This window comes from Colletotrichum jinshuiense, chromosome 8 (genome assembly GCF_051148585.1).
Source record: "Colletotrichum jinshuiense chromosome 8, complete sequence".
In the NCBI taxonomy this organism is placed as follows: domain Eukaryota; kingdom Fungi; phylum Ascomycota; class Sordariomycetes; order Glomerellales; family Glomerellaceae; genus Colletotrichum; species Colletotrichum jinshuiense.
The window spans coordinates 2136881-2159469 of record NC_139315.1 but is presented as its reverse complement, the minus strand read 5'-3'; the positions used below and the strand labels follow the sequence as shown (position 1 = coordinate 2159469).

General features: G+C 54.7%; 9 protein-coding genes across 9 annotated transcripts; 2 read left to right on the top strand and 7 right to left on the bottom strand.

Annotated features, from left to right (window-relative positions):
* Positions 1–166: 166 nt before the first annotated feature.
* Positions 167–706, bottom strand: EsH8_VIII_000587 (uncharacterized protein; the record flags this gene model as incomplete). Its single annotated transcript, XM_083269629.1, has 1 exon — positions 167–706. The coding sequence occupies one exon, from the start codon at positions 704–706 to the stop codon at positions 167–169; it is 540 nt and encodes a 179-aa protein (XP_083129397.1).
* A 1243-nt stretch (positions 707–1949) lies between these two features.
* EsH8_VIII_000586 (soluble quino protein glucose/sorbosone dehydrogenase) lies at positions 1950–3410 on the bottom strand (the record flags this gene model as incomplete). Its single annotated transcript, XM_083269628.1, has 3 exons — positions 1950–2187; positions 2244–2605; positions 2661–3410. 3 exons carry the CDS (start codon positions 3408–3410, stop codon positions 1950–1952), a joined length of 1350 nt encoding a protein of 449 aa, XP_083129396.1.
* Positions 3411–6054: 2644 nt separating this feature from the next.
* Positions 6055–7155, top strand: EsH8_VIII_000585 (GFA family protein; the record flags this gene model as incomplete). Its single annotated transcript, XM_083269627.1, has 5 exons — positions 6055–6291; positions 6343–6417; positions 6474–6520; positions 6573–6771; positions 6832–7155. The coding sequence occupies 5 exons, from the start codon at positions 6055–6057 to the stop codon at positions 7153–7155; spliced, it is 882 nt and encodes a 293-aa protein (XP_083129395.1).
* Positions 7156–7245: 90 nt separating this feature from the next.
* EsH8_VIII_000584 (uncharacterized protein) lies at positions 7246–8526 on the bottom strand (the record flags this gene model as incomplete). Its single annotated transcript, XM_083269626.1, has 1 exon — positions 7246–8526. The coding sequence occupies one exon, from the start codon at positions 8524–8526 to the stop codon at positions 7246–7248; it is 1281 nt and encodes a 426-aa protein (XP_083129394.1).
* A 482-nt stretch (positions 8527–9008) lies between these two features.
* On the top strand, positions 9009–10179 carry EsH8_VIII_000583 (WD40-repeat-containing domain protein; the record flags this gene model as incomplete). The annotated part of the gene is made up of 3 exons (XM_083269625.1): positions 9009–9181; positions 9244–9469; positions 9541–10179. 3 exons carry the CDS (start codon positions 9009–9011, stop codon positions 10177–10179), a joined length of 1038 nt encoding a protein of 345 aa, XP_083129393.1.
* A 791-nt stretch (positions 10180–10970) lies between these two features.
* EsH8_VIII_000582 (P-loop containing nucleoside triphosphate hydrolase protein) lies at positions 10971–13066 on the bottom strand (the record flags this gene model as incomplete). The annotated part of the gene is made up of 2 exons (XM_083269624.1): positions 10971–12645; positions 12702–13066. The coding sequence occupies 2 exons, from the start codon at positions 13064–13066 to the stop codon at positions 10971–10973; spliced, it is 2040 nt and encodes a 679-aa protein (XP_083129392.1).
* A 988-nt stretch (positions 13067–14054) lies between these two features.
* EsH8_VIII_000581 (uncharacterized protein) lies at positions 14055–15099 on the bottom strand (the record flags this gene model as incomplete). The annotated part of the gene is made up of 2 exons (XM_083269623.1): positions 14055–14626; positions 14682–15099. The coding sequence occupies 2 exons, from the start codon at positions 15097–15099 to the stop codon at positions 14055–14057; spliced, it is 990 nt and encodes a 329-aa protein (XP_083129391.1).
* Positions 15100–17824: 2725 nt separating this feature from the next.
* EsH8_VIII_000580 (CUE domain-containing protein) lies at positions 17825–18584 on the bottom strand (the record flags this gene model as incomplete). Its single annotated transcript, XM_083269622.1, has 2 exons — positions 17825–18130; positions 18315–18584. 2 exons carry the CDS (start codon positions 18582–18584, stop codon positions 17825–17827), a joined length of 576 nt encoding a protein of 191 aa, XP_083129390.1.
* Positions 18585–19291: 707 nt separating this feature from the next.
* On the bottom strand, positions 19292–21808 carry EsH8_VIII_000579 (NOT2/NOT3/NOT5 family protein; the record flags this gene model as incomplete). Its single annotated transcript, XM_083269621.1, has 8 exons — positions 19292–19351; positions 19409–19550; positions 19600–19803; positions 19852–20179; positions 20229–20689; positions 21061–21205; positions 21291–21401; positions 21796–21808. The coding sequence occupies 8 exons, from the start codon at positions 21806–21808 to the stop codon at positions 19292–19294; spliced, it is 1464 nt and encodes a 487-aa protein (XP_083129389.1).
* Positions 21809–22589: the final 781 nt, after the last annotated feature.

The window sequence follows — 22589 nt, the reverse complement described above, 5'->3', positions numbered from 1 at the left end:
ATACAGCGTGACTCAACGCACCCAAGGAAATGTCGCACTTGCAGCTATTCGCCGATGTGTACATCGATTTGCGACCAGCCGGATTTATTACAACAATTTGATCCCAACACTAGCCGGGCGCTAGAGAAAGAAAAAGTCCGATCCGTGTATATCCCCACGTCAAACGTCAGTAGTCGCGGCTCCGTCGCCGGCTCTCCCCTCGGTGGCTATGTCTCCGCGAACTGCTATGCCGTCGTCTCCTCCTCTCTGGTGTGTGCTCTTCAATCACAACGACTTCGTCGTCTTCGCTATCCGACACAACCCTTGGCGGCGGCGGCCGGCTAGCCCTTCGCTCCTGCATGGGCGGTGCCGCATCAACGATGATGGGACCCGGTGGTCTGCTAAAGCTCTCTCTTTCTCGGACCCTGACTTCCTCTGTCGCAATTATTCTCGCGCGTGGACTGCGGTGTTTGTGGTGTCGATGTCGGCTCTTGGAACGCCGCACCGAGATGGCCGACGCTGTTCCGGTGTACACTGACGAAGACGACGGTTCGACCGCCCGGCCAAAGTTGAGGCAGGTGTACACCATCCAAAGAATGAGCAGAAAACCGGCGACGGCGCCGAGAGTAATGCCCGCTATTGCGCCGGGGCTGAGGCTGGACCAGCCGCCGTACGTAGCAGGAACCACGACCACATCGTCGCTGGTTTGGCGATGGACGATGGGCATCGTGCGCTCGGTCGACCAAGGTATCGGAACGATGGGGGAGGCTGCGCGACGGTGTACTTGCGTGTCGCGGAGCGAGCGCTTGCAGACGCGTGGCTATGACAGCAGACCGTAGGGCTGTATTTGCACGAACCTATCACCTGTCGCAAACGTCGTCGGATGGTACGGCCAAGCGGCAATGGGCCAGGATGCACGCAAAGACGTTGATTGAAAGATCAGGCAGGGGGAACTAATCGTTTATACGGTGCGCGTCGGTGTCCTCGCTGAACTGGTTGGCTGCGACGTTACGACGTCGCAAAGCCTGAGACAAATCCCGAGCGCTTGGCGGGGTTCGTGTCGTCGACAATGACAGGGCTACTTGAGCCCGTAATCGGCGACGGAAAACCTTCAAGACAGAAAACCAGAATGATTGATGTCCGAACGAACGAACGAGTGATGTGACGGCCGGGCCTGACGTGGGATGAAGGTGGGTGCAAATTGTTGGGGCTGCGCCAGAGGCGGGAGACGAGGGGGAATAGATGGATGGCAGAGAGATGGGAGAGTGAGACTGGGAGATGGGTGTGGCAATTGATTGGAGCGATGCGCTAAGTACGTCTGCACACCACCCGCATCTTGCACCCGCACCAGATAGACACTCGCACTTGCGCCTGTCGCCGCACATCATCGCGGGAGTCAATAATAAGGAATCTGGCAGGCAGGGCAAGAAGGCGCCTTTCCCAACTGGGCGAGAAAGGACAGGCAACGTGCCCTGGGAAGCTCCCGCTTGGTCCACTGCGACCCCGGCCCGATGCAAGGGTCGTGCTCGCCGTCGCTGCACAGCAACCAGATAAATTTCCCCGCCTGTCTGTCTTCGGCAATCTCAATGGGAGGAAATGTCCCTTTTACTTCCTGCATAAACAGCACCTTCCCTGCGAAAACCCAGGTGTACAGCGTGTTTTTATCGAAGCCTCTGCAATGGCATTTGCGCCAATGGCATAAAAAATGTCATTCAGATACAGGGATAGACCGACGTAGAGTTGACACCGAGAGAGGACAGACGAGCCGCCCCAGTAGAAAAAAAACTCATTGTTACTGGGCTCAGTATGATAGACATCTGTAGAATTCCCCAATATGTAACGCCATCCTGGGTAAGTATGCACAAAGAAACCTTCACCAATGAAGAACGCTTCTCCTATCAAAAGTCCATGTAGCCGCAATCGTGAGGTCCTCAACTTCAAGTGTATGGGCAGCACGGTTCGCCTGAGTCCTAGGCGGGCACCGTAAGGACGAAAAGCTCACCGGTAGAGTCGCTGACCATGAACAACCTGCCGGCTTTGTCCCATGCAAGCCCGACCGGGCGGAAGCAGCTGCCGGGACAGACAGCGTTGTCGCTGTTCCACGCAACTTTGACTTCAGCTGTTCGACTGGTCGATGCGGCAGTCGGCTGTCCGTCAACACCGAAGTCGACTTTGCTGAGGCGGTAGCCATCAGGAGGTTGGCGGTTCCTAGGGACCGCGCGTCAGTGTCTGTCGGATCGTGTTTCTATTCTCAAGGCACTTACCAGCTACCGTGGAATGAAATGTACGCAGACCTTCCATTGGGGTGGAACTTGATATCCAAAGGCGCGGTGTGCGCCGTGAAAGTGAGCCGCGGCGCAACGGGTACCGTCTGGCAGTACTGATCCGTGATGTTACCCGACGGTTCGCCTTGGATAATCTGACTTCCAACTTGCACATTCGGCACGCCAGTGATGGTGCTGGGTTCCCAGACAGCAAAGCAGTTGGGGTAGCCATAGTTAGCTCCCTTCAACGGGTTTGATGCCGCCCGGTAGGTGCCGTGGTAGTTCAGTTCCTCGCCGGGGTTGTCGTTGTGGATATCCACGCCGTTTCGTGCCATTTCATCCAAGGAATTCTCAACTGACCACTGATACGATATTAGCTAACAAGTCCCTTCGGGTTTGGCCACATCAAGCACTTACAATTCCACCGTCAATCGGGTTCTCTCCAACACCGACGCTATTCCGCAATCCCCACCCGAAGACTTCGCCTGATGTATAGGGCACAGGGTTACCTGTCAGATTGGTCAAGTCAAAAGCACGAATCTGGCTGCGGCCGGAAGCGGCTTCGGCCGTTGGAAGGTCAAGGTTTGGAGCGGATCCGCGGGAAACGAGTAGTACGTTCGGCTTGCTCTTGGGGACCAGCAGAGTTCGGGTCTGATGGTATCCGCTCTGTGCCATGCCGTTGATGATGGATCGAGGGGTTCCAACGATGCCGGCTGCGGAATCATAGGGATATGCGTACACGTCAGTTGCAGTTGACGCATAGAGGATTTTGCCGTTGTCTGATAATGCAATTCCGTGAGTGAGCTGGACGAATGTTAGTGGTGCCCCAGATAAACAGAGATTGGGATGGAGTAAGTTGAGGCCTACATTTCCATTGGGAATTAGCTGCTTGTCAGCGATCACGCAGACGTTCACTCCGCTGTTGTCTGACAGTCTGACATATCGCACCCCGGCTCCTCCCTGTTCAACAATGAGCAGATTTCCGAGCCTATCAAACTGGAGGCTGCGAGGGCTGGCGAGTCCGTTCAGAATGAGCTTCGCTTGGTAGCCTGGGGCCAGCTGCGGCTGGGAGACGGGAGTCAAGTTGGCGCATTGGGCCACAACTCCTGGGACAAGTGCTGTGCCCATTACCGCAAGGACCGCGACGAGGGGCTTGAATGATGCCATCCTGGACGTTGGTGCTGGAACAGCGGATAAGTTCACGGGAATTAACTTGGGCTGCTTTACTTTTGTGCTTGGCCTTAATGGAAACCTCGCCAGAAGCCGGGAGTGTCGAAAGTTTTTGGATATGAGGACAGCTTCAAGACATATACGGGAAGTCCGAAATGAACGAACTGGCGAGCAAGACCCTGGATGGTCAATGGAACAAGGAAGGAGAACTGGCGTAGTTCTTGAACTTTCACCCGCCAAAAAGAGGCCAGGGGCCACCTTCAAATACCTTGCCTGGCAGAGGAGACGGGGCCATGGCCCTGACGAGGACTTGCCTGTCGCTACGGATACTTGCTACTAAATTCAAAGAAACTAGGAAGATACTCTTCCTAGCAGACCGAAAGCGGGGATATCAACTCGTAGATCTTGGCCATCATTTCCCCCTGCTTCCCATTCCAGAGGAAATTGCCGACAGGTTTGATATGTGTGTGTGTGTGTGTGTGTATGTGTGTGTGTGTGTGCCCCTTGTTCCCTCTTAGCAATCACTCTCTTCCCTGTATTGCATTCAGCCGAGAGCCGAGAGCGATCGAGAGCTGATCTTTTCTGCTATTACATGGTTTGCTACTACCTGTTTTGAGTTGCCAAGCAACCTACGTCGTATGCGATGCAACGAACTACCGGCGGGTGACCTCCCATCACGGCAGCTCGCAAGACGGACCGGAGCAGGGGTACATAAAGGAAGGTACCCAAACTTCCAAGGATGCTCTCAAAAAAACATGTCCGACATTGATTTACAATGACGAAGGTGGAGGGAGTGCCCACTTTATACAGATATTAAGAACAAGACCGTTGACGCGTCGGCGGTGGTGTGGTTGGCTGCAACCGGACGATGATGATCAGTTTGGCTGCTACAGGCTGGAGGGAATGAGAAAAGGCGGTACCTTAATGAGTATGGCGTTCTACGGACTGGGGTCCCGGGGCAAGGACAAACGGGGGCAACCCAATAACGGTTGCAAATAAGGTTCTCCCCAGCTGCAGGGGAGGCGGGCACGGGGGGCCGGTACAGACGGTACGGACCTAGAAACGGAACGGTCCTTGACCTTGAAATGGAAGTGATTTGTATGCGGAAGAACCACCTTAACTGGCACGGCTTGGGAGCTCTAACGAGGGGGGTTGTCCTTGGCGACAGTGCTATACGCCTCACCGATTGGATGGAGATATATAATAGGTGCGAATGATTAAGCAATTAGAAACCAATTCTCCAAAGAAGCCAAGGCATGGCCATGCCACCTTATAGTATCTTGTGCGGAGGTTCTTGGCGGTTACATGAAGTCTGAGGTGACCTCACGCTTCATTCCCGTCTTCTTAAACCGACTTACAGCGGGCATACGGCGTCAATGGTGCTATTATGTATGGATCCGAATCCAACGGGGTTGTCAATTACCCCGAACCTCGGTGAAAAATGTGCTGCAGCAAGGAATGTCAGCACAGAACCGGGGGTTTCTCTTCCCTCTGTCAACTGGTTCCTTGACCCTTGAGAGATATTTCTGTACTGGGATGAATTCCCATCTGCTGACGCCCGGGACGCGGGCTTCGGCGAAGTAACCCACTGCCACGACCCACCCCAGCGCGCCCTATCTTCTGTCTCCCTGCTCTGGCAGGATCAACCTGGAAGTGGGTGTTCATCTCATCAACAGCCGACAACGGCATGTCGTCGTTTCACCCCAACATGCCAGATCACTCCCCGAGCAAACGCGCACAGAGCAGACGAAAACCCCGCTGCTGACCAATAAATACTGGGTAAACACTAACATGATGGAATTTTTCACAATTCATACCAGTAAAGGGCACTGCTGCTGCTGCTACTACCTGTCCGCTTACCCGGACTAAGTCCTCCCCGACTTAGTCGAACCGAGGGATGCATGCCAGTTCAACTCCTTTAATAAGGGACACGTAAGACTCCGACAGTTGCATATATGTTCAATTCACGATGTATCAAGATTTTGTCTTACAACTGGACCGCAACTCAATTCCACAAGTTCACCCCGATCTTGTCAACTCCGCACCAAAGGGCATGTCGGCGCGGGGTCAGCCCTTGTTCCTGCTCCAGAGGTAGTACTCCGAGGTTGAAGCAAGGGGCATGGCCTCGTAGCTCATAGTTGAACAAGCCGGGTCACCTGACAGCGCGCAGATCTGGCGTCACCTAGGAATCGTGGCGCCTGATTGATGGGCGGGTTCCAAACCGAATGCTATTCCTGACCGGCTCCTCAGCACGTGGCGTTCACAGATGTACATATTGTGCCACCCTATTCCATGCAGTCAGCAAGGTCACGGCCGGTCATGTCAGTGACTTCGAATATGCCAAAACGAAAAAAGCATGTCTCCAGGCAACACTCCCAAAGCCAATCCTAAGTTAACGCTGCATCTCGCGTAGATAGGACCACCTAGCTATAGTTACGAAGCCCTGCAAGCCCACTAGTCTCAACAAAACGTGGCGTACACTATTCCTCATTCGACTGTCAGCCGTTCGACTGACTACCTCAATCCTTTGGGCCGAGTCTATAAAGATCCCTCTTGTGAGCTCTCAAGTCTCGAGTCTGTGTTCCAGGCATGCTTGATGCTTTCGATTCATTAACAGAACGTGCTCTTCTTTACCATCGATATGACTGTCACCGAAGAGCCTAAGCGAACCTATCGCGGCAACTGCCACTGTGCCGCTTTTGTCTACGAGGTCGACCTTCCGGAAATCAAGAGCGTGAGCGAGTGCAACTGCAGCATTTGCGCCAAGAAAGGGACACTCTGGGTCGTCCCCAAGAATCGCGATGCGTTCCGCGTCGTGAAGGGCGCCGAGAGCGAGCTTACAAGCTACAACTTTGCTTCGGGACAAATGACCCATAAGGTGAGTAGACACACTACCCATAATCAGAACGTAGTATTCACTCTCGTCTAGTTCTGTGGAAACTGCGGCACTGCCATCATGGTGGACTTCCCCAACGGGCCACCGGATTTGAAAGTGGTGTTGAACGCAAGTCTCATCCTTCGCCTCAATTATACTCCGTACTAGAGCTGACGGGACTGCAGGCGCGCTCCATTCAGGACCTCGATATACTTGGACTTGAGAAGAAGCCGTAAATAACATCTAACTGAATTATCTGATTCAACCCGTTGACATCTGACTAGTTTTGACGGAGCGGGTTACGGAGCCAAGTATGAGCATCCGGTTCACAAGGGTCCCAACCCGACGTCCGACGTCGAGGGGGGTAAGCTCTACACCGGGGGCTGCCATTGCGGCGCTTGCACAGTAGCGCTTGTCAGTAAGCCCGTCGACGAGACTTATGAAGAAATGGTCATCGAGTGCAATTGCAGCATCTGTGAGAGAGTAAGAAGAAAAATCCTATATGTATTGATGCAGATAGGTTTTGCTGACCTTAAATCATAGAACGGATACGTTTGGGTGTACCCTGATGCTTCCCAAGTTGTGCTGACAGGAGACGATGACAAAATTGGCCGATACATATTTGGCAACCGCATCACAGCGAAGATCTTTTGCAAGACCTGCGGTATTCCCCTTACCAACATGCACAATCCAATGACGGAGGAGGAGCACAACGCTTTGCCGGAGCCAGCCCAGTACTGGCACGACCGATCCAAGGAGAAGCACCCCGTAAACTTGCGGGTTCTGAATGGGGTGGACCTGAAGTGTCTCAAGACGCGGCAACTCGACGGCAAGAATGAACACCACCCGCGATATGTGAACCCCTAGATGGTTTCATGAGTTCATGGCTTAGTCAAATCGTCGTCTAAAATCGGGTATTGGATGCCGGGATATCTACTAAATTCATCGTTGAGGTCTTCAATTTGTATGGGTCCAAATGGGATTGCCGTCGTCATCAAAGCGCGCCCATTGAAAGAACGAGCAACTGTCCTTCCCAGGAACGTTGCCGCCGTGGCACATCCAAAAGTACTTGCCGTGGTTCTCTTTCTTCCTCTGAACAACCCTAAGGACGCACGGGATCTTGCAGTCGCATTTGGGCGTGTGGCGCGGGTGCATGTTAGCCTTGTAGTCGCGGTAGGTGATGTTGATGCGCTTGTTGCCAGCCACGGGATGCGGATCAATCGACTGCGCCGGTGCGATACTGTGCTTCCACTCCTCCTGCATATCGGCGTGCATCACGAGCAGAGAGTTGTGTGGCAGGTGAATTGATATCTGACCCTCCGCATCGGCATCCTCAGTCGAGCTGTTGTCCCCGTCCTTGGGGATGATTCGCCGCACACGGAACTCACGCGCAACGCCTAGTGATATCGACCCAATGACGGCACGGGGGCCAAGGTAGGTCAGTTGGTCGCTGTGCCATCCAACATTCTCCTGCGGCCCGTCGTAGCAGTTGACGAATGCCGAGTTGGGAGCCCAGGGCTTAGGAGACTGAAACCGCAGCTTCCGCCCTCCGGGATAGCACATCTTGATCCTCGTCTGTATTTCCTGATTCACCGCCTCTTCAACTTTGGGCTTGACTTTGATGAGCTGCGGCGTGATCCGGCGGACATCGCTGAGCTTGGCGCCGTTGTAGAGATAGTCCGTTTTCTGTGCTCGGATCTCGTCGTAACTCTCAACGTAGAAGCTTGATGTGTGTGGGCTTGCTACCACGTTGTCGAAGAGCTTGAACGTCACATTTTTCTCAAACGAATCTGCCTCCGCCATAAGCTCACGCAAGAGGTCGTTCGCTTCCTCCGGCAGCAGAAAGTTGTGGATGACAGAGCAGGGCGTGTGCTCCGCAATATCCGCCGGGTCGTACAGATGGAGAGTCGTCCCTTTTTTGGACATGACTCTCTTCTTCGTTGGTGAGCCAGAACCTCCATCATCATCTTTCGGCGGCAAGGTGAAGTACCTTAGAGAGCTTTGCGCTCCCATGCCCCCGCTTTTCTTTCGGACGGGATTTGGTGTCTTGAGAGCTTCGAGAGACTCTGGGACGGAACCGTTGTGAGCCAGGAGAATATCCAACAATGTTTCTTGCTCGACGGTTGGATAAAGTGACGAGAGCATCGCCAGTTTGACCTCGGTGGGTTCATCGTCTTCCGCCTGCTTCTCCGCAGCCGGACTGAGCTTTCGCTTCTTTCGAATGAGAAAGGAGTCCATGGCGTCGTCAGACACCGCACGAGAGAGCAGACCTCAAGTAAGTCATGGAATACTGATGGCCATGAGTGAGATGCAACGGGATTGTGAAATATACGTAAAAGGGCTGCGCCTAACGCCACAGCCAGACCACCTATCAGGTGTCATGTTCTCCAAATGTCATTACAAAGGGCGTCGGCAAGGAGGCGCGTGTATAGCGCGAAAGCACGTGCCTGGCCCATAACCTCGAAGACCGCTGCCCCTCCCTACTAAGCCCCCGATAAACGCATCTCCGAGGCCATTGCCCCTCCATCCACGCCCACCCACTGGCCCCCCCCGTCTGCCGAGGTACCCCGGATCGGCGTTACATCACCGCCTTCCCCGGCCAAAGCTATCCCGCCCGCGTTCATATGCTTTTCCCCAACCGTCGCAAATAGCTGTGCCAGACCTCCGTCAAGCATACAACACGGGCCGCCGCATTGCATCGCCTTTGCACCGACGCCGCCATGGCCCCAATGCTTGAATTCCGCACGCAGGGGTACAACCCCTACGCCGTAAAGTACTCACCCTACTACGACTCGCGCATCGCCGTTGCGTCGTCGGCCAACTTTGGCATCGTCGGCAACGGCCGCGTCTTCTGCCTCGCGCTGACGGCCCGCGGCGTCGAAGTCGAGACGACGTAAGTTGTCTTTCCCCCACCTGCCTCCCACACAATACTGATTACCGGTGCTTTTGCAACAGGTTCGACACAAACGACTCACAATATGATCTTGCCTGGTCAGAGATCAACGAGAACCAGCTCGTAGTCGCCTGCGGCGACGGCTCGATCAAGCTATTCGACCTGGGCGTCAAGGACTTCCCCGTCATGAACTTCCACGAACATAAACGTGAGACATTTTCCGTAAACTGGAGCCCCATCACCAAAGACACCTTCGTCTCGAGCTCGTGGGACGGCACGATCAAGGTGGTAAGTCAGAAGAACCTGCCCCCTAACCTCCACCGTCGTGGTACATGACCGATGCTAACATTTGCGCCCAGTGGTCGCCAACACGTGAACACTCCCTCCGCACCCTCCCGGTCGGAAACTGCACCTACTCCGCCTCCTTCCAGCCCTCGAACCCCAACGTTATCTCTGCCGTCTCCTCCGACTCCCAAATTCGCATCTTCGACCTCCGCACCCCCGTCTCCTCGCGCTACCATTTGACCTCCATGATCCCGGTCCACGCGGCGGGTCCGTCCTTCCCCTCCGCCGCCCCCGCCGAGGTCCTCACACACGACTGGAACAAGTACCGCGACACCGTCATCGCCACCGGCGGCGTCGACCGCGCCGTCCGCACCTTTGACATCCGGAACCCCACCGCCGGCCCCGTGGCCGTGATGCAGGGGCACGAGTACGCCGTGAGGAGGTTGGCGTGGAGCCCGCACGCGAGTAACGTGCTGTTGACGGCCAGTTATGACATGACGGTGAGGCTGTGGGATGACCGCTCGAACGCGCCCCCCGCCGGGCCGCCTGGAGCCGCGCAGGTCGGGGCGCAGGTCGGGATCATGAACAGACATACCGAGTTCGTCGTCGGTGTCGACTGGTGCCTCTTTGGGGTCGGTGGCTGGGTTGCCACGGTGGGCTGGGACGAGAGGGTTCTCCTCTGGGATGCCAACGCGCTGCTGGCGGGTCGGTGATGGGGGTAGGCTTTGGTCACTTTCTGCGTCGGCGCCGCTGCTCAACTGCTGCCTGCGGAATGCAAGGACACAAACTGGGGTTTAAATTCTTTTTTTTTTTTTTTTTTTTGCTGGCTTCGTGGTCGGGCGTTCAGGGGTTCTTAGAACCAGCGACTTTGGCAGCACGGCCGTCCGGAAAAGGAAGGGGCTTTTGCACATACGCTGCGATGGCATCAACTGGCGTTGTTGGGAGCGGAAGCGAGTTTGACGTTATATGCCGGCAGGGGAGGCGGGAGGGGGTAAAATCTGCTCGGGGAGAACATGGAAATGGGTACATTTGCCGCAGGTAGTGGGTGATGCCACCCACCCATCTTCCGAACCGTTGGGAACATAATGAGACGCACGTCACAAAGTCAGCCGAGACGAGGGCGGCACTATTTGTTTTGAAGATGAGATTCGGAGATTTTCTCGTCCAATATTATATACATAGCTATAGTCGTGCTTCCCTTTTTCCGTGGTATACAGTAAACTCTTTTTTGGGGGTGAACCCGTCCCGATGAGGTTGGTGGTGGTGGTAGTACAGACAACACAGCCCCGTGTCGCCAAACAAAAGCCTTCTTCCACGCTCCTTACAAATATGGTATGATACAAGTCTGTTCAAAACAGTAACAAAGGGGGTGGTGTGGTGTATGTGGGGGTATGACATGTCTAATCCGTGGCGAGGTCGTCAAAACGTCGTAGTAGTCGCAGACCTCTTCCAATCCATTCGAGGCTTTCCTTTCTCTTTCCTCTCCACAGGCCTCATTTACTACTTAGAAAGACGGCTTCTCGCGTCTCTCGAAACGTCCGCCGCTGGGGCGACGGTCACTGCCCTCGAACTCCATCTTTTCGAAGGCATCCCGGGGCTCACGACGGGAAGAAAAGCCGCCCCGAGACCCACGGTCAGAGAAACCTCCACGAGATCCACGGTCAGAGAAGCCTCCGCGAGATCCACGGTCGGAGAAGCCTCCACGAGATCCTCGGTCGGAGAAGCCGCCGCGGGATCCACGGTCGCCGAAACGGTCGCCGCCGAAGCCACGGCCTCCGTCCCGGTCATCCCTGGAAAACCTGGGCTGGTGGTCGGAGATGTTGAGGCCACGGATTCTGCGCAGGCCACGCTTATCCGCGGTAGAGGCGCTCATGGCGGGGGTGTCATCCTTCTGCATGCCATCGACGAACCACTCGCGGAGTTCGTCAGCCTTGGCCTGGGCGTTATCGCGACTCTGTCCAAAGAGCGAGAGGTACGCCATTGCCAGAACTTCCTCTCTCAGCTGAGACGTCACCTCAGTCACCTTTTGTGTCAGCTCGGACGGCTGGGTTTGGCTAGTGAAGTCGAACTCGGCGGAATCAATGGTCTTGTTGGGCTGAAGGGGGAGGCCCTTCAACTCTCTTCGGGCAGCTTCCAGTTCGGACTGGGGGAGGATGATCCATCCCTCGCCATCCTTGTCCGCGCGACCCGTGCGGCCAAGTCTGTGGATGTACTGCTCACGGTCCGACGGAGCGCCGATCTGGATGACGTGGGTGACGTTGGGGAAGTCAAGGCCTCTGGCGGTGACGTCGGTGGAGAAGAGAATACCGGAGCGCGTCTTGCGGAACATCTCAGCGGCCTTGGTGCGCTGTCCTTGGCTGAGCTTGGAGTGAATTCGCCAGCCTTGGACTCGATCGCGGGTGGATCTCATTCTTTCGTCGATGTCGCCCAAGACATCAACCAAGGCGGATGTCGGGAGGAATACCAGCGCCTTGAACGGCATCAAATCTGGGTTGTTGGCTCGCTTCTCAAGCTCCTTCTCAATGAGCTCATAAAGAGCCGGGAAGACATTGCCCCAGCCTCTGCAGTTGACCACATGCTGCGCAACCTTCTCGTGTGTGAGGACGTCGTCGGCGGAGACAGTCTGGATGAAATCGAAGTTATCGGCGCGAACCCATTGACGGGCCAAGGCGATAACGTTCTTGGGGATTGTGGCGGAGAAGAGTAGCGTTTGGCGCTGAGAGGTGTGGGGGTCGGGAAGTTGGTCGACAATCTGTTGCAGCTCCCTCTCGAAGCCGACGTCCAACATACGATCAGCCTCGTCCAGGACGATGGCAGCCAAGTTCGGGGCGCGGATGCCGCTGGAGGGGTCCGAGAGAAGATCGTTCAGACGTCCCGGGGTGCCGATGAGCAAGTGGCAGCCTTGTCTCCGTGTCCTCTGAAGCATCTCACCCTTTCTCGTTCCGCCTACGGCACGCTGGATGACCAGGCCGGTGTTCGCGCACAACTTCTCGGCCTCGATGGCGATCTGCTCGGCCAACTCACGTGTGGGGGAAATGATGATTCCGCGGATGTCGGCAGCGTTGGCAGAGAATCGCGCCTTGCGGGTGGCGAGCGAGGGGTCCGCCGCAATCATTCTCTGTAAAACGGGGACGAGGAACGCCAGAGTCTTTCCGGTACCTGTTTTCGCCTGGGCGACGCTGGAAACTGTCAGTAGCTGTAGGAGGGACGAAGAAGGGTGGTATGCTCGACTCACAGATCAGTTCCCTTGAGGGCGGGCTCGATCGTCTTGCTCTGGACATCGGACATGGTCTCGTACTTCATGCCTTTGGTGATGGTATCAACCAGATTCCGGTGGACGCCCAGCTTTTCAAGGTCCTCAAAACGCGTCGTCAGGGCGGGAGCAGCTTTTTGGCTGGTCTCGGCGGATGGCTCAGCCGCAGCGGCGGCGGCCTCGCTCGAGTAGAGTCTGAATGCATTGATGCTAACGGGTGCGCGAAGTGCGCTTTGCGAAGACTGCGCAATCGATTTGAGGGCGACGGGTCTAGTAGTTCGGAGGGAAGGAGTAGCGAAGCTTGCGCCGCTTAAGCGGACGCATCTTCTGAGTGATTGCCGAAACATTTGTGATGTGATTAAAACAGAAGTAACTGAATAAAAAGTACGATACAATACAACTTGTTGGGGAGAAAGAGTGAGCGAAAGGTTGTGAACGGTAGGATCGTCGACTTTCCGCTGTCGACTTGAGAGAGCTTGGAGGTGGACAGGAGGCGAGGTGATAACGATTTTTTTCCCGGCCTTATCAGCCCAGGGACCAGATTTTCGCTACATTTCTATGGGGCCTTTTTGCGTTTGGCAGGGGACGGGATGGAACAGCCACTCAATGGCGCGGCTTGGGTGGGTCCCGCATCGATGCAAGTTACAATACCATGCAGTCAGTGGTGTTGGCGCGAGTTCTGAGAGACATGTAGGGACAAGAGTTTTCCCACGTCCGAGGAGAGCAAGTACCTCGAAACATTTTGGGCCCTACTTTGTGCTGCAACGTCCCAATGATAGTAATGTAGTAATATCGGACCACAGACGGCTTCTTGCCCGACGCAGTCCAGTCTCAACCCCGCCAAACGGAGTAATCAAGTCACCACCGCCCGTTGTTACCCCAAACTCAACAAGACTCAACAACCATCATCACTTGCAGTAAGATTCATGATACAAATTCACGTTGTGATTGGAGGTTCTATTTGGACTCATTTCTATCCGTATCATCCATTTTCTGTCGTTATGCCCAACCAATATCCTGACCATTCTGATCATTGCAGAAATCCTATGCCCGAACCAGCCCTCAAGTGAGAAAGACCGGAAAAATAACCAAATAAAAAAATGACCTTCCGACTTGGCTCGTCCCAGAAAAGCCAATACCGGCAACTAAGTAGCCTTGACAAAACTCAATTTGTCCTGCCATTGATCTACCTCTTTTATACGGCGAGATTCTGGCTCCAACCATACCTAGCGACCTCATACCCGACCTGACATAAGGAAAAAGAATACCCCGAGAGTATAGACCCAATATGAAAATCCCCGTCTAGATGAGTCGGCATGATCGTTATCGTTCATCTTATTGTCGTTTGGGCGACACGATGGAGAGACCTTCGCCTACGCCGTCGGACAAACCGCCCGTAAGACCCTCGACTGTCCAGGCGATGGCTTCGGTAAGAGCCTGTCCGAGCCTTCCGTCGCCCACGTTGCAAAGAGCCCCGGTTATGCGCATGCCCTTGCTGCCAATCGCGTTTGCGAGGCCCATGCCCGCACCCACCAGGTTTTCTGATATCCGGTACTCCCTCTCCGTGCGGGCCGCCATCCGTAGGAGAAGGATGATGTATGGTAAAGCCAGGTGAATCAAGAGGAAGATATTGACGACGGCAATCTGAACGCCTCTGTGAAGTATAGACCTCCCTTGGTTTGCGCCTCGCGATGGGGAATATGCTCGGCCACCGGGGGTGGGTGGGGGAATGAAGTTTGACGGCGTGGATGTGCGAAGCCGATGAAGCTCGTGCTCGTTGAGGTCGCTGGGCAAAGCCTTAAGGATGTACTCGACACCATCAAGGAATGCTTTCCGCTCAAAGTCGGCCGCTGGCCGTCTCGATGGGTGCCTTACTTCATCTTGAGCGACAGCAATCAAGGCAAGCCCTTGAAAGACATCCGTGTCAGTCACGAAGTTCGACGTGGTCGGGACGAAACACACCTTGTTGGGCAAATCGCCAATCAACATTTGAACACAGGCTCGGCGCTTGATGCTGTTGTTGGTACTGTTCTGCTTGTAGTCGTTGCTCGTGCGTGTCGGTGGCAGACCGGACCTCGTACATCCGCGATGACTGGTGGTGCTCGGTGGCCACCAGGCTCATGTGCTCCTCCGTGCTTTCCGAGATTAACCGGGCCTGGGTGACGTTCGGGTGCACGCCATCTATTCCCGAGAGACCGCGTGAATGCGATTGCCTACTCGAAGTGAGGGTCTGTAGGCTTGTACTCTTGCGGATTGACCGCAGCGGCGGTAGTCGTGACTGGAGAGATGTGGGCAGCATGGCGAAGACGGTTGATGACATTCTATTTTGCGGCAAAGTGATCTCCTCGAAAATGGGCCCCCAGGGTCGCAAGGGGGGCATTATGTGTTTCGGGGCCGTCAGCCTGTTGCGGCGCTTTAGACCACAACAATCAGGGTTGCCGGGAATTCGATGAGATGGGGGGGGCTTCCGCCTGGTGTTCTGGTAAGTCACGAACTCTTGATCGGGACGTTATCGTCAAAGCAGGAATGCTGCCAACCAACAGCGGAAGTTCTAGCCAGCACCTGCTACCGACGGCGACTCGGGAATGTGGGCGATGGTGTTGAAAAAAATAAAATAAAATAAAAATTAAAGACCAACCAATTTCGGTTCCCACGCTGGATGCGCTCGCGCCAACGGTTATCTTCAAGGTAAAGTGGTATGGAGGGTTCCAGTGTCTAGAGTGCTAAGCAGAAGAGAGAATAACACAACAAGAGGTGGGAGAAGCAATATTTGAAAGGCAGGTTGGTGGGATGAAGCTCTTTGAGTGGGTTGAAGAATGCAAAGTGAGACAAAGAAAATGGACAAGACTGAGAAGACAAGGAAGTGGTGTTGGTGGAGATAGTGATGACTGGAGGCTGTCTGGCCAGGCCGTTTCTGGTTCTTTTTTCTACTGCGGATGGGTTGGGTGGGCGGACAAGGTCGGTGGTGGCCGGCCGCTGATACGAGGAAAGCGTCCTGTCCGAAGAAAGTTACCTCAAATTTGTAAGACGATACCTCTCAAAGCACGGTACCAACCACACCATGAAGCGTGAATTGTATTAGTGAATGTACCCAGCAAGGAAGGTACTGCGTAAGGGCCTCGGGGAGCTCGAACCGCACGCCCACGCCCCCCTCCAGTGTTGCCCACGAGCCTGGAGAGCGAGAATCACCCGCCCTGCTTGCGCCGAGCATGTGAAAGACAAAAATGTTGGGTCGAAGCGGGGCTTATCGTCTATCTGATCCATATATACTGATTATGCCCATGCACCATGCCGTCCACACCACACCCCATGGCCCATACTGCCCATGGCGTAATGCAATGCATGAAAGTGCCCTTTTTTTTCCTACGGCCATGCGCGCAAATGGGACACCAAACGTTACATGGATCCCGTCATGGCAGTCGCAGACTCGCAGCCGCAGCAAGTCACAAGTCATTGTGCCCTACTTCTTTTCAGCTTCTGTTGCCAGTCCTATCGGATCGGCGTCAACAAAAAAACGAATAAGAAAGAAAAGGGGAGGGGGGGGGGGGGGGGAGGGAAAAAGTATGAGGGGAGGGTACGGCAAGGAACCTCGAGGTATGCAGGCGGCAGAGCCAATCTCGAGGTCACCACGGCGTACCAACGGAACGAGTGAGATCCAGCCGCCAGCCCACGCCTCCGTATCTTGGGACCATCCCGGCTTTGCATCCTCCCCCGCCCTCGACCAGTCAGACGCAACATGCCTCAATCAACGACCCCGCCCATAACTAGACGAACTGTTTCTGGTGCTTCTTTATGGGCGGTGGCTGGCGTTGCCACCGGACACCGTTCCTTTCCCTTCCCGCAAGGAGAACCTCGGATTTTATTTTTCCTTTACACCTGCAGGGTCGTCTTTAATATCTGGACGACCGCCTTAAGGGGTCTGATGAGGAACGAGTGATTGGGTTGAAAAGGAGGGGTCAGATGAGAAAACGATACATAGCATCTTTTGGTTGGTAGCCTGGGGAGATCTGACCTTGGGTGCCAAGCTGGGTTAGCCCCAGCAATCGGCGCCGAAGGGCACTTCCGATCCAGGCCCTGTAAGGAGTCCGAGATGTTTCCTTTGACCGGTGCGCTGTGAAATATGTCTCTCTTCTTCCTTTGTGCGACCGGATTCGATCTCCGGGTCCCAAGACATGATCTGAAAGGCGGTGTAACTAAATATTCAAAAGAAACTGGTTACCGCGCCCCCGAACAAAACGATTAATAGAGCCCCTCCCACGTGTGTGCCAGGGCCGAGGATTGCAGACGAAGTCGCTGGTCCGAGTCATCTGCCCCACCCCGAGGTACCACTGGCAGGTGGAAACGAAACTAGAGCGCACGCAAGGCAGGGTCTCACGTTTGACTTCCTTGCTGTCCTGGTGGACAGAACCACGGGAACTTCGCAGGGAAAAGCATGTGCGATGTGTTCAAGCGACGTCGGAAGATATGCCGTTGAGCTCATGCGAAAAGGGTGTGGTAGATAAGGGATCACGGCAATCGAGTACCGCCGGCCTGTAAAGGTATGCAAGACAAGATCAATGTGCTGTTGCCCGGGTTGGTAAGACAATGCCGTCATGCACACACCTTTGATTGACTCCATTGGGAGCCTCAGTTGAGCATGTGCTGTGGCTTGGATGTGTTACCAGTCGAGTGTGAAACGAAAAGACTCACAACTGAATGAGACAAGAAAACAACAATTAGATAAGGCACACCCGCCAACGTGGTTTCCGTGCAAGGCTTCTCGAGTTGCTGTCAAGCCAGTCTCTAACGTTGTCGGAATGTCCCGAACAATGGCCTGATATATCGAGGCTTCCGCGTAACCACTGAAGCTGCCGATGCGGTGGTAGCATCCATCCTCAATACATCAGGCAGATTTCGTCACACATACTCCGTTGACCTAGCACCGAAAAAGCGTTCTTGTCAAATCTTGCCACATCTGAGGCCTGTTCATACATTGGTTGGCCCCTCCCGCTATTCACTGAAGCCTTAGACTCTCGCTATGTGTACAGATTCCCAATGCATAACTACCAACCCAACCATTGGCAAGCTCACAGATCCACCGACACCGGTTCCGGACATTCCCCCTCTCAACTTGCGGCCTTCTCCGCGGCAATCTTAGCCTCCATGTTCCGTCGTGCTGCCAGAATCATCTCGTCCCTCCGCCTCTGCAGCAGCGATTGTCTCTCGTCCCGGTTTGAGCTCCATCCTCTTGCCTTCTCCTTCTCCGCGTCCGCCTCGGCTTGCTGCTGCTGCGCCGTTATTTTCTCTTGCAGCTTGTATCTCGTAATCAGATCCGGCTGCATCGGCTTCTCAGACACCTTGGCCGCCGTCGCGGCGCTCGCTGCAGCGTTGTTGGCTCCCGGCGGGGGAGGGGGTTGGAATGTGATAGGGGGCTGCAGATGTCATATTCCAGTCAGCGAATTGTGGTTCCTTGCAAGAAAGTAAAAACGAATTAAGAGAAATTGAGGGGCATTGCGTATAGCTTCAGGCAGTGATCGAGTACCATGGCATATGCAAAGGTCCGCCACCGCAAACTTTCATCTGGAGTTGTAGTGTTATAGGGAATGCCAAACTCACCGATTCCATCCGCCCTGCGAGAATCCTCTCAGAGGTCGCCTGAATATTGCCGCCGTTCCTCTGCAGGTCCCAGAGGATCACCCGCCGGTCCACCTGCGGGAACATCTGCTGTATCCTCTCGACCGCCGCCTCCCGCGTGCGCAGTACCGACTGCGCACTCTGCCGCGGCGCCGGCGGTGGTGACGGCGAAAAGAAGAGGAACCGTATCACAAACGCTGTTACCAGCAGGATCACCACCAAATACGGCAGTGAGATTTGCTCGTTTGCCATGGTTGCGGTTTGGTTTGCGTTCCGGACTGGCCGTACTCGGGGACGCTCCTTGCCGTCGTGGTGCGGAGTTGCGAGGGTAGCGTAGGGTTCTCTTCTGTCGGAAATTACCCAGGTGCACGCGTCATGAAGATTCCGATGTTGAGATGGGAAGTGGAGGAGCGTGTCGCCGCTGCGCGTGGGATAGGATGTGGCCGGATTAGCTACGTGGAGTCCGCTGGCAGCATTTATGGAGATGATGAGTTCATCAGCCTTGCTCAGGGAGCAGGGGTCAGGAGCTCATGTGGCGCGAGATCGGAGTTTTCCGCACAAGGAAGGAGCGCACGGAGCGGTTTATAAGGACCCACTTCATGACCACCCGTCACCCAGATCCAACACCAGTCATCACTGTACCCAATGGCGGCATCGCACAAGACCTGAAAGTCATAGAATACGAAAAAGTTTCCTCGCAGCATCAGCATCGTCATTTTATTTCCCTTTGTTTGACGGCCGAGGGTAATACCCATTGATCAGTGATTCATACACACAAAGCAGTAGTTAGGCAGCCTTTGCCATCTGCCTAGCCAGCTTCAAATCCGGAAGCCTGTAAAACGATGCCGTATCAACATGACTCAACGCCTGTCGGGTCAAGTGCCCAGTGCCCAGGTACCAAGTCGTTCCAAGCCTCGTCAATATCACGAGAAATCCGTTGACCCATAACCCCAATAAGACTATGCAGCCGCTTGTCCTAGGTTCGTCTCCAGATCACCATAGTGAAGGGTGAGCTCTCTCTGTTTCCCCAAGTCAGCATCTTGAAAAATACAAGATATCGAAGCAATAAGACGTACCCGCTCCTTCCGCCAGTTGGTGGTGTCCCAAACGATGTAGTACCCACGCTCGTGGTGAGGGCCGAGGCTGGCGGGCATCATGAGTTCGTCCTTGGTCAGCCAGAAGTGTAGTTTCTTGTGCCAACGCCAGTTCCTAGAGTGCCTATAGGATGTCAGCGAAACCCACAATCAAGAGAAACTATGTCACGTACAGCTCGACTGCTGCCAAGTGCTGCTTAATATCTTGCGTGCAGCTGTAGAAGATCCAGAAAAGAGTCTCCTCGTTGAACGACGGGATTTTCGTTTCGATAGGCTGGACGTTGGTGACCTTGTAGCACTCAGGAAGACGGACGTTGGGGATCGCGGGACGAGGTGGCGTGTCGTCGAAGAGAGAGTAGATCTGTGTGGAGATGAGACTGTGGCAGTCAGTAGTTGTTTCATCTTGCAGACCTCGTGTCCCTTACTCTGAGGAGTTGACGTTGAGACCAAACTCATTGGGATCCATTCCTTGCATGAGCGCTCCATAGCTGGGGTAGTTGTTCATCAACACACGCAGACCCTTCATGCCGAACTTGTCGATAGGCGCCATTCCAGCCAGGGGGTCCTGAACCTCAGGGGTTTGGTTCTCCTGCTCCTCGTTCGCATTGCCAGTAAGTGAATCGTTTCCGATAGCGCCTAAAGGGTTCCGGGGTTCCCCAGTCTGAGATGTGCTGTCACCAGCGGTCTCGTCGCGGAAGGCGCCGCCCTTCTGTCTGTCATCTTCGGCGGATGAGTCTTGTATTCTTGATTGCTCTACATGCGGTCAGCGGAAACGCGACTATAGATTGAGTGTTTTGCATACCCTGGCCGCTGGCGATGGACGGTGATCGGCCATCTGAGGTTCTGCTATTCGCAGATAGCGCGTTTAGTAGACCATTGCCTGCGCCACGGTTGGGAGGTATCGCTGCGGTTGAGCCGCTTGCCTGGTTGCCGAAGCCCAGAGAGGGCATCAGATTCACACCACGCTCGCCACCAATCTCACCGTTCGCGTTCCTGTTCAAAGGCGGAAAGTCATCCACGGGGTTAGACTGTGCCGGGGCTGCCGGTCCTGAGCTGTTTTGGCTACCAAAGCGGAAGCCGCCTTGACGCGCTGAGGTCGGGGTGAACAGCTCATCCTGCGCATTCTGCGCTGACAAGGGTGTCGACTGGTTGTTGCGTGGCACCGGACCACCGCCCAAATTCCGCGATGCTGTTGAAGACCACATGTTTGTTTGGCCGCTGGTGTTCATCTGGGCATTGTTGGAGAGAGATGGAAATTCGCTACTTCAAAGGTCAGTAACCACCAACGCCAAAACAACTGGATTCTGCAATGATGCCAGAGAGAAGGGGTGTGGGATGAATGGATCAGAACACCGAATAAGAGATTACGTCTTGAGAACTTCAGCATAGCCCTTCTTTGGCTGCTCGCCCGAGGAAGAAGTAGAAACCATCTTCTTAGCTGCAGCTTTCTTGCCGACAAGGCGCTGCTTCTTGCCCATTGTGGAAGAGAAAGGCCGGCTAGGAGGACAATAAAAGAAGAGGTATACAGTCGCGACAGAGTGCGAGGGTCGGGACACGGCTGTGTCGCCGTTGTGGAAGGTGATCATGGGATAGAGGTAGGGGTGAGTGCGCAAGAGCAAGAGGAAGGAACGTACGAGAGGTCGAGCGGCGTTGCCGGTTGCGACCCGCTTAAGCTCTGAGCAAAGCTGACGTTTCCTCCAAGTTGACGGGCTTGATTTTGCAGGCCAGCACCTCCCATGGGAACTCCTCCGCCAAATGCCCAGCCGGACCCATTACTGCCTGTATATCCCAACACTCTACGTTAACGTCGCTTCTTCTTGGTCGTGTATTTCCGCATGCGCATGAACAAAGGTTGCGACCCTACCTATTTTGCCGTTTGGTAGCCGGTTCGATACTGTCCTTCCAGGTTGCTGCTGTTGTTGCTGGCCACCAAAGCCTGCCGGTATGCCACGTAGTGATTGGGGAGCTACTCCTACTTCATGCGCCCATTGTTAGCTTTGAGAACTTGAAGCGCAATTTAGTGAAGGAGGATATAGCCCAGGGGTCACCCCTTGCTTTGTAGGCAGTATGAGGGGCGCGTTCCGCTTGTCCATCAAGAAGCCAAGTTTACATCGCTCTAGATCAGCGCCAAGTTTCGAGGCTTTGGGTTCTGGGTCGGTCGCCACGGACGGTGGGGAGGGTTTACTCGAAACATCGGTGGTGGCGTGACGTGTCGCATGTGTTATCGCGATATCCCATACTCGCACTTGGTGGTACGGCAGCGTAGGAGCCGGCATTGGAGGTTGCGACAGGATCTTGATGGCCTTGATGGACATGCAAACGGCGGGGTACCCCGAGGCTGAAAGGAGACAACAGAGGATCAGGCCTACCTGGTCGATTCATGATTAAGGCTCTTCGAGTGAATGGTCGCAATCGAGAGTCGCGTCGCTTGTGTCGTCGTCGCCGGGGGTTCGGGGTTCAATTCGGATCACCGAAGGGTTGGATTCGCTAGGAAGATTATTCTGGTACGAAGCTTGCACACAAATGAAGCTCTACGGGGATTGTTGGCGTACAGTGTAGAGAGGTCGAAATGGCCCAGCCAACGCTAACGCACGGAAGACCGGTCAAAGATGGATCCGATGGCCTGTGCACCTTGAGCCCCTCCAAAAACCCCTGCATCGGTGCGAGCACGCGCTACTGCCGTACATGTCCCTGGAGCCTTTTTTTAACATCACGTCTCTCCTAATACATTGGACGGTTTTGATGACGCTGAATCTGTTACCATGTTACTCGTACTAATCCAGAGCTTGCATATATGGAACTAAGTAGCTTGGTGACCTGCCCAGATAGGCCATGTACTCCAAACGCCGGCATCGACGACCTTCTAGCCATGCTGGTTGTATGTGCTGTCTACTCTTGTCCTAGCTAGCACTACGAGTGCTTCTTCAAACCACTGGGCCTTCAACATCCCCCCGCCTGGAGATTTCCCGTTCCCCATGCAGTTGGGCTGGATGAATTTGGCTCCCCACCCGCCAGCAACCTGCCACTGCAAGCCACGCGCCGTGCCGTGTTACCTTTCCCAATACTTTGGAGTTTCCCCTCACGTCTCATCCCCAACGCTAACGCCGTGGAAATGCGCTGTGACTCGCCAGGTTTTAGGGCCATACGAAATTTTAGATGGTGG